General features: G+C 38.8%; 1 protein-coding gene across 13 annotated transcripts in view; it reads right to left on the reverse strand.

Moving 5' to 3' along the window:
- The window catches only part of chid1 (chitinase domain containing 1), a 352,093-nt gene that overhangs the window by 16,832 nt on the left and 314,103 nt on the right, over positions 1–21,158 (reverse strand). For 8 of the 13 annotated variants that reach the window (XM_064337951.1, XM_064337944.1, XM_064337945.1 and 5 more), the window contains one exon: positions 17,490–17,716. The exons of 2 other annotated variants lie outside the window; for them this stretch is intronic. In XM_064337951.1, coding sequence (XP_064194021.1) covers positions 17,618–17,716 — 99 coding nt within the window. In that variant the 3' untranslated portion in view covers positions 17,490–17,617. Of the gene's footprint in view, positions 1–17,489; positions 17,717–21,158 lie in introns of those variants that run through there. 3 more of the 13 variants (XR_010330348.1, XM_064337943.1, XR_010330349.1) reach the window with 3 other exon arrangements.

Consider the following 21,158-nt stretch of genomic DNA (forward strand, 5'->3'; position numbering starts at 1 on the left):
TTTCATAAAGGGTTACTTCGCATTTTACACCCAGGTCCGTTCCACTGCTCATCATGAATAATGTCCTAAACTTGGCCCCCCCCAAAATCTCGCTCTGCCTTTCAAACAAACCAGTCTACATCCGGGACTGGCTACAATGTATGCATATTTGCATAGATATATAGATGTTCTTTATTGTCCACCAGGGAAATTAATTTTGCTCAGGTCACTTCACTGGCTACCGGTCGCCGCCAGGATCCGGTTCAAAGCCCTGACCCTTGCCTACACTGCTGCCAACAGGACAGCCCCCATCTACTTGCAGGACATGACTCAATTCTATGTGCCTGCTCGACCACTCCGCTCTGCGGCAGCAGGGTGCCTTGTAACCCCTCCCACCCGCCCAAAAGGATCACAGAGCTTCTCCACCCTAGCTCCCCAGTGGTGGAACGAACTCCCCGTCCCTCTCCGAACCTCCCCCTCACTACCCATCTTCCGCCGTGGCCTGAAGACTCATCTCTTCAGACTATACCTAGACTAACCACCACCACGCTGTATATTTCACTCTTTTATATAGCTTATTCTTCTGCCTAGTTGGCTTTGCAGATGTTAGGCCAGAATAGTGTTCACTGTTCTCGGCTAGAAATAGCTGTACAAAATAAGTATTGTACCTTACTGAACCCGTGTTTAGCAGTCGTCTACGACCATGAAATGCACTTTTTTGTACGTCGCTTTGGATAAAAGCGTCTGCCAAATGAATGTAATGTAATGTAATGTCAGTACACTACATACTTTATTTATTTATTGTCTTGTCTGTAAGTTAATAACACAGTAAAAAACACTACAGTAGAAACAGAAGGTATGATTCTAAAAGAAAATATTTTTTAAAAGAAAAGCAATGCCCTCTACTCATTCTGGGAATGCGTGTGCGTGTGCGTGTGCATGGGGGGTGTTAGTACAACAGGTCCAGTTCTTCCAGGCGGAGGGGGCAAGGGGGTTCCGGGGGGTTATGTTTGTTAAGGAGCTTAATAGCAGAAGGGATGAAACTGGCCCTGCCTCTGTTTGTTTTGAATACAGGGGCAGCATCCTACCAGAGGGCAGGATCTGAAAGCAGGTGCTGAGGATATGAGTTGAGTCCCTCGCGATCTTAACTGCTTTCTTCACCACCCTCTGGTCATAGAGCCGCTGAAGGGTTGAGCACTGCTCCCCGCAGAGCTTGTACTCCAAGGCGATCACCCTCCGCAGCTTGGCCTTGTTGGTCTCTGAGAGCCCCTCATACCAAGCCAGCAAAGGTAAGGAGGCTCTCAATATGGCAGATGTAAAAGCTGAGGATGGGAAGGGCAATGTCCAGATGCCTCAGCCTCCGAAGGAGGTAGGTCCGCTGCTGGAACTTTTTGAAGATGGTTTGTGTGTTATCCTTGAAGGTCAGCCTGCTGTCGATGGTGGTCCCGAGGTACTTGTAGCTGCTAACCCTCTCCACAATCTCTCCGTTGAGTGTCAGCTGTGGGACAGGGTCAGCCTTCCTCCGGAAGTCTATGAGGAGCTCCTTTGTCTTCCTCACGTTCATCCGGAGAAAGTGCTCCTCGCACCACTGGTGCAGTTTCTCTGCTTCCTCCTCAAAATGGGCGGGGCTGTTGGAGGTGTCGACCAGTGCAGTGTCATCTGCAAACTTCACGGCCAAGCTCACACTGTCCGAGCCCCTCAGATAGTTGGTTAGCGAAAACAGGACTGGGGAGATCACTGTCCCCTGGGGGGCTCCGGTGGATGTGAGCCTGACAGGAGAGGTGGAGCTATTGACCCTGACAAACTGCTCCCTTTTGAGGAGGAAGTCCAGTATCCAGAGGATCATGTGGGGATCCACCTGAAACTCTTGCAGTTTGGCGCAGAGGATGTGGGGCTGCATGCAGTTGAAGGCAGAGGAGAAAATCCACAAACAGGATCCTGGCATATGCATGCAACCTTTCTAAGTGACTGTAGGTGGTATGTAATACAGTCATCACCGCGTCCTCCACTGAGCGGTTTTGCCTGTAGGAAAACTGCCGTGGATCGAAGGTGGGGCTTACGTGTGAGAGGAGGCGGGGTAGCACTAGTCTCCCCAGGCAGTTTACCAAGACTAATGTCAGGGCCACAGATCGGTAGTCATTCAGCTCGACAGGATGGTTGGTCTTGGGGATTGGCCTTATCTTGGAACGCTTCCACAGTATAGGGATGGTGTTCTCCTGGAGAGAGCAGTTGAAGAGATTAGAGAGGAAGCTGGCTACCTCGTCTGAGCATTCCTTCACCACCCTCCCTTCAATGAGATCAGACCCCTGGGCCTTGGATGGATTGAGCCTCTTCAGGCCCTGCATCACCTCCTCCTCTGTGAGGGTGATTGGCTGACCCCGCCCCTCCGTGATCTCACGCTGGAGTTCATTCCTCAGCCCCTCTGTTGTTGCACTGAAGTCCTGAGTGTTAAACCGACAATCAAAGGAGTTCAGGTCGGTGACAAATGCTGCCTTCTCTCCTTCCCTCCTTTCTGTGGTTCTCTTGGCTGGGGCTTTCCCTGTGAGGACAGAGATGCCTTGCCAGGCCTGCCTCAGATTGCCAGTTTGAAACATGGCCTCCACTCGTTCCTTTAGCCTGGGCTATCTCCCTTTTTAATACTATGAATGTATGTATGTGTAGACATACTTCTCATAGTCCACATTTATATGCACTACTATTCTCACTTACTCATAACAAACACTTTGCAAACAGAAATGATATCTCATAAAAAACACGTTTTCAATGTACAAAAATTAAAAAGCTACACATACAAAGCACAGTCTATAACTCATTCATTACAACTGGCAAAACCTTGGGCTGCCATTAAAAGTATTAATATCAAAATGACAAGTTACTGTCCTACGAAAAGTATAGGCGATCTTGCCTCACCAAAATTAAAGAAGCTGTATTCCAAAGCAATGCTACCCAATGTTTCCTAAATTGTTTCAAGTCACTGTGTTTTTTAATCTTATCATTTTACAATGTCATTCAAACTTTGTGTCACATCAAAGTGTCAAATGCCTCTAATTGCCTCATGAAACACATTTAAATGAATGTACAAAACTGCTGGTGAATACCTACAGGAAGTATATTCCTCCAGAAAACATGTTTATACTTGGTTGTCAACTTCATTTTACTAAATGTACAAGTTCTTGTATATTTGCTACTTATAATAAATATTTATTTTATACTGCATGTAAAATAAATACTGTACATACATACATAGATTACTTCATTATCCCCATGGGGACATTTCCCTCGCAGCATGTTACATTCAGATTTACAAACAGACATTTATACCAAGAAACAAACAATCATTCACGCAACAGAAAGGCTGGGCAGCTAAATACATACATACCGATACAAATTGGACATATTGATGCCTATTCAATCAATCTTGAGTCTTACGAACCCACCCACACATATGTTTGGCCTGTCCATGTACTGTATGCTTATACATGTCAGGCTGGGTGCGGGAATGGACCCAAACGCAGAGTAAAAAACCGTAAGTCCAAAAATGGGGAAAACAAAAGACTTTAATAAACTGAAACAGGGGACAAAGAGCCTCGCAGGGCGATTCTTACCAACAACGAAAATCTTCAAAAATTCACAAGAAAAACAAAAAATACAAAAACCCAAAAACGAGGGAAAACAGGGCAGGCAGGGCACGGGCAGGCAAGCAACAGGTAAACGGGAAACAGGCAGAAACAGAAACAAACAAGTCACAGAAACAGGCAGGCAGGCAGGCAACAGGTAAATGGGAAACAGGCAGAAACAGAAACAAACAAGTCACAGAAACAGACAGACAGACAGACAGACAAGGGGAAAGTTGTGGTGGCAGCAGTAGTACAGAGTAGTTCATCTAAAGGGGGTGTGGATGAGGTGAGAGTTTGGTGTATGTTGGTGATTTTGGTGTGGAAGAACTCTAGGAAGGAGTTGCACAGTCATGGGGAGCCAGATGTAGTATTATTTACAGGGGGGTTGAGAAGTTTGTTATAAAAAATAAAATAAGATAAAAAACAAATGCAGAACCGCTAGCTAGTGCTCTAGAAGATGTAAATGCGCTGTAGAGTAAGAATATAAATGGTATATTAGCAAGCGATTGCCATGAAATGCAGAGCCAGGAAACATGCAGAGCTTGGAGGGCGAGGGAGAAGAAGCAGCGGCGAGAAGCGGCAACACAGATGAGCACGATGTTCTCTCGACACTTCTTCCTTTTTGTGCTGAGGCAAACAAAACACAAAAATTCGCTCCTGGTCTCAGCCCCCCGGCTGAGAGGAACATACTGTTCCCTGTGCAGGGAATAGTCATCGAAACAACATTAGCTAAACTTAATAAACATTGATATTCCTGCTCAACTACACGCAACTCGTCAATAACAATGCCTCAATCTGAAGTAGGCTAGGTCTGTTTAGCTAAGTGGTTATTTTATTGCTATTTCCCGAATTTACTTACAGTATGCTAATATCGATTGTGCGAGAACATCAGTTTTAGAATCCTAGCCACGCCTCTACACGCCAGGCATGGGCTATTTATTACCAATATGAACAAAAAAATACAGTCTACCTGCTACTTCTAACACAACCAGACGCAGAGAGCCTAGCCTATAATTTTGAGATGCAATAGTTTGAATTGTTCGTAGTGTGGGAATTCACAAACGCGCATATTGCTGGATATTCCTACAAACACAGAGATACGTTGCAATACAGTACACATATTTACCAATATGATCATAAGAAATATACTTACTCATGAAGTTGATCCTCAGCTGGGTCAGTTCGCTGTTCGAAATGACATCGCTCTTCATTAGTGTCGGCTTCCGGACGGACCATTTTCCAAAATTAAACGAAATGTTTACCTCAAAAGAAGTGAATTAGGCTACACTTTGACATTCTATCCCGCTTTCGCAGGCTTGGCATTTCTCACATGGATCTTGCATCGCCCCTCCCCTAGTCTCCTTCTATGAAGAGTAATTATAATGTCATTAACATGTGAATGCGATTTGGGCAGACTTCCTGCTGAGCGAAAGTCACATAGTAATGAGTAAGGATTAACGAAGCGTACATGGTTTAATTAATCAAATTTAAAACTTAAAACAATTCATATTATTTGCCAATGGGCGCATTGGAAAGTCGCGATTCTAAGGTTTCTGTCAATGTTTTTGTTGTGTCTGTATGATAACAACTCGTGAAGTTAATCATCCAAATAGAAACAAAAGTTCATTTAATCTTGTCGAGCTCCGCTGGCGGAGCTCCTGACCCCAGAGGGTTAAAAGTAACGAAGGCCCGTTTTTACATGCAGAAATAAGCATTATAACATGGTTTGTGAAGAACCCACAGTAAGTAGCTAACTAACCATGGGAACAACAACGTAGCCTGTGGCTAGCACAGAAGCTAGTTATATTACTAAGCAGTTTAACCAACATTACCTTACAACATTCTCGTGTACAAGCATGAAAAAGTGAACAGGAATTTGTACGCATACTAAAACAGCCGGGGGCCTGGATAAGGTGGGAGCATGCCATGGACTGTAGAGTCGCATGGACAGATCTCTGGCAAGCAGAACCGCAGAACATTAAGTTCCTGATCCAGACGGTGTACAATGTCCTGCCAAACCCATCAAACCTCTTCAGCTGGTGCAAAGTAGAGTCTCTGGACTGACCGCAATGCCCAGGCAGAGGGACCTTGGAGCACATCTTGAGCTGCTGTCCAAAGTCTCTAGGGAAGGGCCAGTACACATGGCATCACAACCAGGTGCAGAAACCTATTGCAGAAGTCATCAGCATGGGAATCAGCAGCTGCAGATGAGTCTTTAGGAATCTTGGCAACTGCGCAGGACTAGCAGCTTTAGGTGAACCAGCTGAATTTTCCACGGCATATTGCCACAACCACCCTGAGGCCAGACATCCTCCTGGTTTCAGAAGCGACCAAAAACATTGTCCTTTTGGAGCTGACAGTTCCATGGGAGGACCCCCTGGAGGAAGCCCATGAGAGGAAGTGGGCCAAATATGAAGACCTTGTCATCAACTGCCGTAAGCAGGGCTGGAGGGCTAAGTACCTGCCCATCGAGTTTGGCTGTAGAGGTTTTGCGGGGCAATCACTCTGCAAAGCCTTGAGGGGCATTACTGGAATGGGGAGGAGAAGAACTATCAAGAACATCACAGAGGCAATGGAGAAGGCCTCGAGATGGCTCTGGATCAGGATAGGAGGTCCATGGGAAGGAGCAAATGTCAACTGAACAGAAGTCGTGGTCTACAACCATGGCTGGGTCACCGGGATGAGGGTGTATGATGTTGAAAGACCCGAAATACCCAATGACCCCAGGTTCCATCAATGATGATGTGTTCAGGAGCATTGAGACGTGGATGCAATTAAAATTCAACTTGCAATTGAATGGTTCATTTTCTCCAACATTGTAGCCAAAATGCATTTCATAAGGAGTGCATTAATACAAAATTCCCACTAGGTGGAAGTCTTAGGCCAAAAAAACGACATACCTATACATGGCTAATGCTTGCACAGCTGTAAGCACAAGGCACGTCACTCTTGAGCGACCTTTTTGACTGGACTATGAAGGAAAAATCAAAACAGCGGTGGTTTGCTGGATATATGTTCCTCATGTGGCAATCTCTGTTGCATGTTTGGAATATCTGTAAAATAACTTAATTTTTCAAATATATATTTGGAGCTCTGTGGCACCACCATGTCTTTTGATTTTTCCAATTCTTATGGGTTGCTGCCATGATCTATGAATAAGTTTAATCAAATTATGTCAAACTGTTTAGAAATTATTCGCTTTTTTGCAATGAGACACGCCCACATGGAAGTTAATTGGCTTCCTGCTGCCACAATTCTCTGAACAGCAACATGGTTTGTGCAACACTTAGAAGGTATGGTCTGGTGATGTTGATGACTTATGTTTCTTTTCAATCAGACAAGAGGAGATAGATTTTCAGTGTTTTTTTAATTCATTCAAAGTGCTTGTTGATCCATAATTGTGGGAGCCAAGTTACGTTTATATATGTTTTAGTTCGATAAATAAGCGCAGTCTGTTTTTTGTTTAATAGTTTATGTAAATTGAGATAAGTGACTTCATTGAATAAGTTAATTAATAGTAATTTGTTAAAAGCTTAAAAGCTTATTGTTGTCAGCTAATAATCATTTGATTTAATTCATGTTGATGAAGCATGATATTTTGTAAAAGGCAACACTATGTAAGCTTTCGGTTAGAACGCTGATGTAGGTTACCGTCACTTTAAGGGAAATAGGTCTCTGGTGTGCATTGAGGTGAATTTGTAAAAACCTGGTTTTGTTCAGTTGAGACTCAATTACCTACCGAGCCACACGGTTTTCTTACCGTAGTACAGTTTGCTGATCAGGAGAACTTAACTTTGAATAATCCTGTAAGAAGATACTACAAAACTGTGGAATAAAAATACTTGTTTTATCTTTTTTACATCGGAGACCCGAGGAAGTTTTTCCTTCTCAAGTTAACGTACACGAGTTAAGCTAAGGCAATCCTTGAGGTTCAACCCCCCACAATAATGGTGGGCTAATGGGTCCTTGAAGCAATTTTATTCAATGTCAGAATTGTCGCATTCAGTTTCCAAAGTCAAACAGAGCTGGAATTATCTATTTTCAATTATTGGAAATCTGAAAGACTGCTACAGTGACACTATATGGCATCAGCACCAACTTTGGTCAGTCGTGCCAGGTACCTTCTATCAGTGTTCATGTGAATCACCCAGGTGAAAGCAGGAGAAGTAGCATATAAATCAGCAAAATCCAAAACTGCCACCAATTCAAGATGAGAGCAACCAAAACATACATGTATAAATTCTGAATGTGATTCCAAAATGTCTACAATAATAATTTTAGTGATGGTGACTATTTTTTGACTATTAATTTTTGAGCTCTACAGCACCATCTTACTGCTGGCATATTTTTAAGAATATCAGCTTCTTTCAACTTTTAAAGATATTCACTTTTAAAGAGTCCATGTTATTTTCCAAGTTTTGTACAAATTGGTCAAACTGTCTCAGAGGAGATAGATTTGAAGTGTTTTTTTATTGTTCAAAATGGTGGATAATTCTTAAAGGTAGACAGATGGGCCCTTGTGACAGATGTGTTCTTCATAAGGAGCCGGATATTGTGACATTAATTTCACATTCACATGTCAAAGAATGCCGAAGATATCATTGTTTTAATTCAGCCATTTCAATGGGCTGCTATAGTACCATCAGCACCAAATTTGCTAAGGGATGTAGGGAGGAGCACTCTAACATTGTGCTAAAATTCATATCAATCAGGCATGTGGTTAGGTTATAAGTGAGGAAAGTGAAAATGAGAGAAAAGACATCCAAAATGGCAGCCAATGCAAGGTGGTGGAAACCCAAAAGGCATGGCACCAGTTTTGATTTTATATCTAACAAAAAACACATTTTCAACGTACAAAAATGCCAAGTTACTCACACATACAAAGCACTGTCTATAACTCATTCATTCAAACTGGCAGAATCTAGGCCATCCATTAAAAGTATTGATATAGGCTATCTTGCCTCACCAAAATTAAAGAAGCTGTATTCCAAAGCAATGCTACCCAATGTCTCTTAAAAAGTCACTTGGCTCTGTGTTTTTTAATCTTACCATCTCACAATGTCGTCATTCAAACTTTGAGTCACATCAAAGTGTCAAATAACTACAATTGCCTCATGCAAGACATTTAAATGAATGTACAAAACTGCTAGTGAATACCTAAAGAAAGCATATTCCTCCAGGAAAGATATGTTTATGCTTGGTTGTCAAGTTCATTTCACTAAATGTACAAGTTCTTGTATATTTGCTACTTACAATAAATACTGAATGTAAAATAAATATTGTACATACATACATACAATACTTCAATATCCCCATGGGGACATTTCCCTCGCAGCATGTAACATTCACATTTACAAACAGACATTTATACCAAGAAACAAACAATCATTCACGTAACAGAAAGGCTGGGCAGCAAAATACATACATACAAATAAAAAATGGACATATTGTGGCCTATTCAATCAAACTTGACTCTTACAAACCCTGTTAATCTACTGTATGGTTGTACTGTACACACAGGGCCAAGTGACTTGAAACAATTTAGGAGACAATGGGTAGCATTGCTTTGGAATACAGCTTCTTTAATTTCTGTGAGGCAAGATAGCTTATATTGTTTGTAGTACAGTAACTTGGCATCATTTTTATATCAATGTTTAAAAAAAATAGATTTTGCCAGTTTGAATGAATGATTTATAGACAGTGCTTTATAAGTGTAACTTTTTAATTTTTGTACATTGAAAACATGTTTTTTATGAGATATCATTTCATTTTGCAAAGTGTTTGTTATGAGAAAGTAAGAATTGTAATGCATATAAATGTAGACTATGAGAAGTATGTGTACACATACATACATTGAAATACGCATACATTGTAGCCAGTCCCGGATGTAGACTGGTTTGTTTGAGAGGCAGAGCGAGATTTTGGGGGGGCCAAGTTGAGGACATTATTTGTGATGAGCAGTGGAGCAGACCTGGGTGTAAAATGCGAAGTAACCCTTTAAGAAACAGTTCTGGATTATGGCTATCCTTGTGTGAATTTGTACAGTCTGATGAACATGTACTGTTTAGCACTTTTGCTTTGCTATATATGTAAAACAATGGCTGGGACAAAGGGTGCGGTGGCGTAAGATGTCCCCAGTGCATGTACTCAGTAACTTGGCATTTTTGTACGTTGAAAACGTGTTTTTCATGAGATATCATTCCTTAAACCCTATTCGCAGGGAACTAGTATTACCTGGGGACCTCTTGTGATTTAGAAATTACCCCCCCACGTCTGTGTTTTGTGCGGCGCATTCGCATGGGATAAGAGAAGTCTGTATTTTACTCGAATTTACTGACATTATCCCCCGGATATGATTGAAAATGTCAAGGCTCTGCTCTGCGTAACAGTAAAATACGACCCCAAATCACTGAGATGCTGATTTGCTCGGGACTAATATTATCACATGACCTCTGTGTTTGGCAAAATATGGTAGGTAATTTGCGGTTGAATTTTTACTTTACAAATTACGGACATGGCAGATTTGCACGGGATTAAGATCACAGACAATTATTACAAGTTACTAGATGTCCCCAGGTAATACTAGTCCCGTGCGAATAGGGCTTTACACAGCATCACCTCTCTGGCTTGAGTCACCTTAAACTCCTCTTCAGGGGAAGCTGGAGCTTGGTGTTGTTCCCATAGAGGGCAATGCTACTGAGGCTCCTGGGCAATCCCAGCCACCTCCTGAGGAATCTGCTGACATTCCTCTCCAAGCTCACTACGATGAAGAAGGGGACTTCATAGACAAAGAGAGACCAGAGTATCCTTGGCAGGATACTCATGCTGGTAGGTCCAGGCCTTAAACTTTTCGGGAAGCCCTGACCAGTCCACCCCTTTCAGCCAGCTCTCCAGCTGCTGACAGGTTGCCTGAACTGACGCTTTGTCCTTCAGGCTGCTGTTGGCAACACCTTGCCAAGGCTGTTCACTGGCTTTTCAGAGTTTATGAATAGTTAAACACTTCATAAACATGCTCCTCTTCATCTTGCCATTTTCTTTGAATATTACACCCATTATTATCCCATTCTGCAGTTTCAAAACAGCATTAATTAGACTGAAGGTAGGGAGGGATAGGAAGGTTGGAATACCTAGGGAATAGCCAAGGCAGTTCAATGAGGCATGTCAATAAGGCTACGCCTTCACAATTTTCACGTTTTAAACCTAGGTTTGTTTAATGTTGTTTATTTACCTTCATATTAATCAACATAAATAATTGCATATGAAAATTGCATATTCAGTAATTGCATATGAAAACTGTGTTGTGTATTGCACTGACATTTAAGCCCTGCTCTCAGCTACTGAATGGCACTATTAGGAACTTCTGTCTACTTATTTAATTAGATTAGGAAAATTAATTAGGAAATTGGATTTATTCTTTCCAACCATTTTTCCATCCTTTTCAAAACTGACCAACTGGAAAAAATAGGCAGAAAAACTATAATAATTTAATGGCAGGTTCCCAAACCTTAGAGCATTACAGTTTTGTATAACATAATGGTAGCTAGGTGCTAGGACTAGTGATTTTTTTTATCTCTGTGAATAAAAACAATGAATCTTTCCACAGGGCCAACATCAGTGTACAAATGTCTAACTTCAGTTAGAATAGGAGTAACTTTAGTTGGAATATTATTAAATATTGGGTGAAGTCGCAGAGTAGTCACAGAAAATCACAGAAAATGGAAAAAAATCAGTTTTTTAACAAATGTTAAATTAATAGATATCATGCATAGCAGTAGGAAACAACTGAAATAACATGCACAACTGTAGCAACAGTAATAAGTCCTTGAAGTTTGGACAAAAAATGGACAGTTGCCGGCTGCTAGGGACAGCATACGAGTGAAGTATATTGATAGGCTGATGCATTTAATCACTTAATTCGGTCCATTGCAGAAAAAAATAAAATGCTTTTTGGCTCTAATTTACAAAACATTGTTAGGAACTGAGCATGCTCAAATTGCATTGCTAAAATAAAACATAAAACATTCACATGTGACTGTTTTTCTTTTAAGTTTGTTTTGGTACAGTATGTTGAACACTGCAAGGTTTGAGTCTTGGATGAGGGTCTGTTGTCACTGATGTTACCATAACAGAGAAGGAGCACTTGACATCAACACTCTTGATAAGGAGAATCAAAAATGATTGCTACAACTGACAAGGATGAGATTCTTGATTCCAGCGCATTCCTAAATCTGTATAGCCTACATTGTTCCACTTTGTTTCTCCCAGAATCTGGCAATAGGCTAGTGTTAAAATGTGTAGGTGTATACAAATAACACCAGTTATCATCCAAAAGTGCTGAAAAAAATCACGGAAAGAATTTAAACTAGTGGAAATTGCAGAAATGTGACTCGCAGATTTCTATGGCACCTGCGACTTCAGTGATAAACACCCAACTATATTATTTGGCCTATTTTGGAGGATTGTAACTAGGGATGTGACAGTATACCGTAAAATTCAAATATGAAATAGTACTATCGTAAATGTAACGTAATACCGGGATAGTAAACAACGTGACAAAAGCTATTTTCATGCGGGGAATTTTTTTTCCAACTATTTCCCTAATAAAATATCTAAATAACCCATATTAAATAATATACTGGACCTGAATTGAGATAATGAAAATCTGATAATGAAATCTGATCCTAGATCTGTATTTAGAGGCAAAGTCATTTAAAAACACAGGTTGCGTCTTTTCAGCCAATCATTATGCTTGATGCATGACGTGCGTGCCCCCAAGGGAGCGAGCAGCTGCACGGCTGCTGTTCTCCCGCTCGTTCTTTCTGATGTAAAATGTAAGTTAGCTTGCTACCTACAAATTACTAGCAATGTTATTTTTTTCGTTTATGTAAAAAACGAGTTAAAAAACTAGATAAATGAGTGCAGAGGAGTCAGGCGAAAGCAGGGGAGAGGAAAAGAAAAAGTTGTTGGAAGAACTGAGGTTGAAATTGAGGGCCAGTTATGCACTGAGGGACTTTTTGGACATTTTGAAAAGAGACTATTTTTGTGAAATTACATATTTACACCTATGATTTCTCTTTTTTGGCTGTGTACGATAATTTTCTTAAAAATCCGATAATTTTAAGCCTCCGGTACACTAGTTTAATATTTCCCACCTGGCAATGCTAGCTAGCTAGCTGTTATAGGGTGGATTCAGCAAATGTGGGACATCAGCAGAAGTGGGACACTTAAGCTTTGCATTACTCTGCCATGTAAGAATCAACAGCCGATCAAAAAAACCATTCTTGAATTGTTGCTACAATAGTTACTGTCATTCAACAATTGTTTTTATTGGACTGCCGTCTTTACAGTGGGCATGGTCAGCCGTCAAATTAAGACTGATCATTGCGAGTGAACGGTAAGTGGACCGGCATGTGAAATGACACTTAGGAATGATAAGGTTACTAGGTTAACAAAAACGAGTCAAAAATGTCCTCTTTTGATCTGCAAAACACTGGTCAAAATACAAATGTTTTTTTGTCATATTGTCTTGAGTTTTTATGATTAAGGGGTGGGGTTTGCACTGTCTTACTTCTGCTGAACATGTTAGGTAAAGTGGGACAGGTTTTTCAGGTGAAGTGGGACAACGTTTTAATCAGTCCTGGTGTAATAAACCTACAGTTTACCACAGTTTTATACACGTACGTGCTAGTTTAAACCATACTGATGATTATTTGGTGTCTCTCAGTACTTCACATCTTACTGTTTTTATAGTAACAAGTACATTTTTTTACACAAAAAGTATGATAAAATCATAAATCTTATTGATATTTTTTGCTCATTTCAGGAAAACTGTGCCATCCAGTTATAGAACACAGTTTCGTGTAAGGCCAGTGGGAGAGAAGAGACAAATGATGAACTGTTCAACATTCCTTATGTATTTTTAGTTCAGGTTAAATTGTCTGCAATTCAAGTACAGCTTTTCAAACTCGTTTTTCAAATGCAATCTAAATGCAGTGTAGCTTAGGAACTTAACACTACATACGCTACTGTGTTTAAAGCTTTATTTTTAGTTTATACAGAAATTAATTTAAAATGTATCATGATGATGAGAACATCATAATAAATACAGTGAGGTTACATAAAATTACATGCATCAGAGTTTTTTCATATTATCGGAGTTTTAATATATTATCATATTTCTTTTTGCACTTTAACAGTAAGAGTCTGGACTCTCTGTGTACCAAAAATGATAAATATCTGACACTCCTAACTTATGTTTCTAGAGATTATTTGATGGATAATCAAAAAACTTGAAACCCCTTTGACTAAATACTAAAAATATTATGTTAAGAGAAACAAGCAATACTGCCTTATACATTGGCCAATTAGAAAAAATTTAACAGATTTGCGATCAGCTCAACTAGTTGACAAGTGTACCAAAGGAATTTCAAAACTTCCACTAAGGACATTAATGGGTTAAGCTTGAAATGATTGTCCCGCTTCACCATATATGCTGTCCCACTTCACCTGAATACTCCGACTGAGTGAAATAGGGTGCCATGCTATGTTTAAGGGTGTTTATCTTCTATACAAAAACACATTTCAAAACAATTTCCACACATAGATGTTAAGAAGACTTAAAACAATTCATAGAAATATCACTGGTGCAAGTAAAAAAAGTTTTTGATAGTCTCCTACTGAATTTACCAAAAAGTGTCCCACATTTGCTGAATCCACCGAACACAGCTACACAGCATCTCTGTTTGCACTCTCTTACAACACTTGTGATGTCTGACGCTGATTCTGATACCGACTGCAATGAAGAATTATATCCCCCCAAAAAGCGAGCTTGTTCATCCGTGTGGGCTCACTTTGGATTCAGGAAAAATTATTTTTATTATTTTAAATATGCAATTACAAGGAGTGAACTATTCAGTTGCATTTTTTTTTCAATTAAAATGGTTTAAAAAATCTGCAGATCCATAAATAAAGAGATCAAGTTGTAAACTTTGTGTGATTTTGTTTTAAAACTTAAAACCTGATACCGTGATATACCGAAAATCGTGATATTTAGTAGTACAATTATAATACTGTGAAATTTTCATACCGTCGCATCCCTAATTGTAACCCACCCATTATGCCCTTGCCTGAAGTAATCAGTGTATTAGGGTACAAAAATAGGATAAGGCGCAAAAAATAATAAAACTGAAATAAAAAATCCAGGGATCTTTGTGTAGGAAATGGTTTTATTTACATGCCCAATTAAGTTTTTGACTGAACGTTTATACATATGAACGTTTATAACTATGAGAGTGTAGCTTCAGTGCTGTGCATTACAAGCCTTGTTGACTCTATTATAAAAGGTCATAAAAATAGTCCAGTCCTTGTCCAAGTTCCCACATGGATATTCCAGTCTTCAATTTAAAAACACAGGTTGCGTCTTTTCAGCCAATCATTATGCTTGATGCATGACGTGCGTGCCCCCAAGGGAGCGAGCAGCTGTACGGCTGCTGTTCTCCCGCTCGTTCTTTCTGATGTAAAATGTAAGTTAGCTTGCTACCTACAAATTACTAGCAATGTTATTTTTTTCGTTTATGTAAAAAACGAGTTAAAAAACTAGATAAATGAGTGCAGAGGAGTCAGGCGAAAGCAGGGGAGAGGAAAAGAAAAAGTTGTTGGAAGAACTGAGGTTGAAATTGAGGGCCAGTTATGCACTGAGGGACTTTTTGGACATTTTGAAAAGAGACTATTTTTGTGAAATTACATATTTACACCTATGATTTCTCTTTTTTGGCTGTGTACGATAATTTTCTTAAAAATCCGATAATTTTAAGCCTCCGGTACACTAGTTTAATATTTCCCACCTGGCAATGCTAGCTAGCTAGCTGTTATAGGGTGGATTCAGCAAATGTGGGACATCAGCAGAAGTGGGACACTTAAGCTTTGCATTACTCTGCCATGTAAGAATCAACAGCCGATCAAAAAAACCATTCTTGAATTGTTGCTACAATAGTTACTGTCATTCAACAATTGTTTTTATTGGACTGCCGTCTTTACAGTGGGCATGGTCAGCCGTCAAATTAAGACTGATCATTGCGAGTGAACGGTAAGTGGACCGGCATGTGAAATGACACTTAGGAATGATAAGGTTACTAGGTTAACAAAAACGAGTCAAAAATGTCCTCTTTTGATCTGCAAAACACTGGTCAAAATACAAATGTTTTTTTGTCATATTGTCTTGAGTTTTTATGATTAAGGGGTGGGGTTTGCACTGTCTTACTTCTGCTGAACATGTTAGGTAAAGTGGGACAGGTTTTTCAGGTGAAGTGGGACAACGTTTTAATCAGTCCTGGTGTAATAAACCTACAGTTTACCACAGTTTTATACACGTACGTGCTAGTTTAAACCATACTGATGATTATTTGGTGTCTCTCAGTACTTCACATCTTACTGTTTTTATAGTAACAAGTACATTTTTTTACACAAAAAGTATGATAAAATCATAAATCTTATTGATATTTTTTGCTCATTTCAGGAAAACTGTGCCATCCAGTTATAGAACACAGTTTCGTGTAAGGCCAGTGGGAGAGAAGAGACAAATGATGAACTGTTCAACATTCCTTATGTATTTTTAGTTCAGGTTAAATTGTCTGCAATTCAAGTACAGCTTTTCAAACTCGTTTTTCAAATGCAATCTAAATGCAGTGTAGCTTAGGAACTTAACACTACATACGCTACTGTGTTTAAAGCTTTATTTTTAGTTTATACAGAAATTAATTTAAAATGTATCATGATGATGAGAACATCATAATAAATACAGTGAGGTTACATAAAATTACATGCATCAGAGTTTTTTCATATTATCGGAGTTTTAATATATTATCATATTTCTTTTTGCACTTTAACAGTAAGAGTCTGGACTCTCTGTGTACCAAAATGATAAATATCTGACACTCCTAACTTATGTTTCTAGAGATTATTTGATGGATAATCAAAAAACTTGAAACCCTTTGACTAAATACTAAAAATATTATGTTAAGAGAAACAAGCAATACTGCCTTATACATTGGCCAATTAGAAAAAATTTAACAGATTTGCGATCAGCTCAACTAGTTGACAAGTGTACCAAAGGAATTTCAAAACTTCCACTAAGGACATTAATGGGTTAAGCTTGAAATGATTGTCCCGCTTCACCATATATGCTGTCCCACTTCACCTGAATACTCCGACTGAGTGAAATAGGGTGCCATGCTATGTTTAAGGGTGTTTATCTTCTATACAAAAACACATTTCAAAACAATTTCCACACATAGATGTTAAGAAGACTTAAAACAATTCATAGAAATATCACTGGTGCAAGTAAAAAAAGTTTTTGATAGTCTCCTACTGAATTTACCAAAAAGTGTCCCACATTTGCTGAATCCACCGAACACAGCTACACAGCATCTCTGTTTGCACTCTCTTACAACACTTGTGATGTCTGACGCTGATTCTGATACCGACTGCAATGAAGAATTATATCCCCCCAAAAAGCGAGCTTGTTCATCCGTGTGGGCTCACTTTGGATTCAGGAAAAATTATTTTTATTATTTTAAATATGCAATTACAAGGAGTGAACTATTCAGTTGCATTTTTTTTCAATTAAAATGGTTTAAAAAATCTGCAGATCCATAAATAAAGAGATCAAGTTGTAAACTTTGTGTGATTTTGTTTTAAAACTTAAAACCTGATACCGTGATATACCGAAAATCGTGATATTTAGTAGTACAATTATAATACTGTGAAATTTTCATACCGTCGCATCCCTAATTGTAACCCACCCATTATGCCCTTGCCTGAAGTAATCAGTGTATTAGGGTACAAAAATAGGATAAGGCGCAAAAAATAATAAAACTGAAATAAAAAATCCAGGGATCTTTGTGTAGGAAATGGTTTTATTTACATGCCCAATTAAGTTTTTGACTGAACGTTTATACATATGAACGTTTATAACTATGAGAGTGTAGCTTCAGTGCTGTGCATTACAAGCCTTGTTGACTCTATTATAAAAGGTCATAAAAATAGTCCAGTCCTTGTCCAAGTTCCCACATGGATATTCCAGTCTTCAATTCTGTGGCCAATGACAGACGTAGCTGGATGGACTGCAGAAAGAGGACAAGTGTTCTGTTTCATATGTGATCTTGGAATGTGTATAACACTCTTAATCAAAAGCATGCACACTCAGTGAATATGTTTACATGTAGAGCATATTCAGCCAATTCTAATTACGCTGAAACACACTCGGGGATGCTATTACTAGTATCAGAATAGTTTTGACCTAACAGGAAAAAGTACTGTACATGAACAAGAGCCCTGTTTCATTCAAAAAAAAAATACTAAATGCTTCATTCAGAAACCCGAAGGATAAATTAAAATTAAAAATCCAATTTTCTTTTCTATTTATCTTTTTATTTCTATGCTGATGACACCCAGCTGTACTTATCCGTTAAGCCTGGTGAACGGGGTAAATTAGTGACTCTACATGACTGTCTACTCAACATGTGTTGGCTGACTCAAAACGTTCTTCAGCTTAATAAAGATACGACTGTAAGTATTAGTAAGTATTAGTGTTTGTGCCAAAGAATGCATCAGAGCTATTATTTCCTAAATGAGATTCTCTCATTCCTTTTTAAATATATTTATTTTATCCTAATTTAAAAGTATAAGGTCCACACAACAAATACTATAATACAGTCATGTTACAACCATCTGCAAAATATTGCTGAGATCAGATCTTCTCTCTTTTTTGAAGACCCTGAAAAGGTGACATGCATTTATCTCCTCATGCCTGGCTTATTGTAATTACTCATACTCTGGTTTAAGCTGTTTTAAGAACCCTTTAAGAAGCACAATAGCCATGAAATCAGATGCGGGTGTCTAACAATAGAATTTTCTTAACTATTGCTTTTATTGGTCATTAATTCAAGGTGCAGCAATATAACCCATAAACTGTTAGAGAGCTTTGACTCTTCGCACATTGATGCAAAAAACCCCATCTTGATTGGTAAAACCACTAGAGATAGCAAAACAAATGACAAGGCAGTTATAAATGACACCCCAAGAAGACGATTACGTTATCAAATCAAAAAAAATAAAATGTCCGCGATAAAATAAACAGCTGTTAAAACTTTCTCTACTGGAATTCCATAAACAAATTACCCCCTGAACCAAAACAACTTAATACACATATAGGAAAAGTTGATGCATTATTTCCCAGTGAGCTGAATGGCTTTTCAGGAGCACCTGAAAATGAACATTTCTGTACAGGTAAATAGAATTTCAAACATGAAAATGCAGTTTTTATAAATATGCAACTTCTTACTTTACTAATAGTGAGACATTCCAGTCTGATTGAGTTAATGACAGCATACTTGTCCCTGGAAAAATCAACCCTCTCTATGATCTACCCTAGAAACTGTGTTATACTGTATATTGCAGACACCTCACAGTCTCATACTCTTCAAGATCATTTCCGCAGCTTTCAAAATGAATTTTTGGCTTCCTTCTAGCTGAAATAATTGCAGAGATATTCTATTGCATAACCAAAAACTTGCAGGAGGATGGTTTTGCAGAACCAACAAGGTAAAGCTTTGTGCACGCAACTATTGTTTATAAGGACTTTTTTCATCAGTGTATGCTTGCAAAAGACAAATCATGCAAACAATCATACAACTTTGAAAAAAGTATTGAAGGAATTGTAGAGTGACAGTTGTGACAGTGATAGTGAGCATCACTCTGGACTGGTGAGCTGGTGAGTCTAAATTGTTTGCTGTTAGCTGTTTATGTATGCTACTATTAGTTGTGTTACTATGTACCAATAAGGTCCTGGACAAATGGTGCTCTATCAGTATTTACACCAGGTAATTATTTTAATAAATGCACTTTAATTCATAGCTGAAATGTTTGCTTTGATTGTTAAAAAAATTAATCTTTCTATAAAATAATTACTATTTTAAAAAAATATGGTAATCTATAAATGTTTCTAGCTGATCCTAATGACGACATTCCAATACGCTACTATGTTCAATGTCTGTTTAAGTTCCACGCAATCCAGTCATAGCAGACAGGTAAAAATGCTCTAAAGTGTGGGCCCACTTTAAAAGCGGACAAAAATAAAGCTAAATGCAATTTATGCAAAATGCAAAAAAATGCTGAATGTAAGGGATTTAACACCAGCAACCTAATGAAACAGTTACAAATGCAACATTCCATAAGCATGAAGGAGTGCAGTGTTTTCACTTCTCAAGCAGTCAAATAAGCCGCGTTTCCACCGCAGGAACTTTCCCCAGGAACTAGGAACCTTTTGAGGAACTCAGTGCGTTTCCATCTCAGGGATCAGGGTCTAAATTAAGTTCCGGGGTCTTTATTTTATCCCCAAAAAAGTCCCTGCTCGGGGGGTAGTACTTTGGGGTGGGGCGCAAGCGCTGAACATTTCTGATTGGTCCAGTACTTGCAGCATTTTATTTTAACCGCCATTTAAAAAAATCTGCAGCCGCAAACCGATTTATTATTTTCAAAATAATAACCTGAATTCAAACTTTTATGTTATGCGGCGTAGTAGCCTACTTTTGCCTGCCGACGTCTACAGATGAGAAATTGAGGATTGAGGATTATAACGTGTGCTCTTCTGTTCTTTTCTTGCTTTAGCATTAAGTCTGTTTTATAAAATATTAAGCATTCGTGCTGGGACAGCATATTACGTACCAAAACATTCAAACGATTTAATTTGGTTGCTGAATAATTTCATTTGGATTTTCTTTGTTAGCCAGTTATAATTGACTCAAAACGCTTGACACAGTTACGTGAGGTATGCGGTAGTTCTGCGTAATTTACATCGGGGATACAGTAAAAGCAAACTGGAAAAAATCGCCTTCCACACTTTTGTCAGGGTAAAATAACAGGTTAATTCTAGTAATCGTCCCTTTTGCTTTTTCAAACTGCCATAATTTTACTCTGCGATTCCTCAATTCCACAAAAAGACCAGGAAGACTAGACATATGGACTCTAATTTATGGTGCATGGTTCGCATCTGGAGGGCACACTTCAAGTATTTAGCTCCTCCGCTAGCAGTAACTTTAAAAGATGAAAGCAAACGGTGGCTGTACCACTGCAATATTAATTTAAATTTTCACGCAAATCCGAGTTTTCATTCTATTTATTCTAGTCATTTTGCAATTACATGGAAATGACGATGAGAGTCGAATTAATTAATTCAACAGCAATTTGTTTACGACGTGTGCATGTTTTCTGCTATAAATGTTGTTACCAGTTATTTGTGGAATGTGAATGCATTCTGTCGCCTCGGATGTCAAGACACAAAAGTGAATGTTTGCATAAAAAATATAATGAATGTGTTTGAGAGGATATATAAAACAGTTACAATCTGTATATTGGTCTGTGATATCCTGTTTGTTGCATAACAACTGTCCAAGTCAAACTACCAACGAGAGTTTTGCTTGACAACGGTAAAATAATATGCCCAAAACTGCTGCGGAAGAATATTTCAATTTCAGGTGATTAAGTCGATAAAAATCAATAAATACT

This window comes from Anguilla rostrata, chromosome 5 (assembly GCF_018555375.3).
Source record: "Anguilla rostrata isolate EN2019 chromosome 5, ASM1855537v3, whole genome shotgun sequence".
Taxonomy (NCBI): Eukaryota; Metazoa; Chordata; class Actinopteri; order Anguilliformes; family Anguillidae; genus Anguilla; species Anguilla rostrata.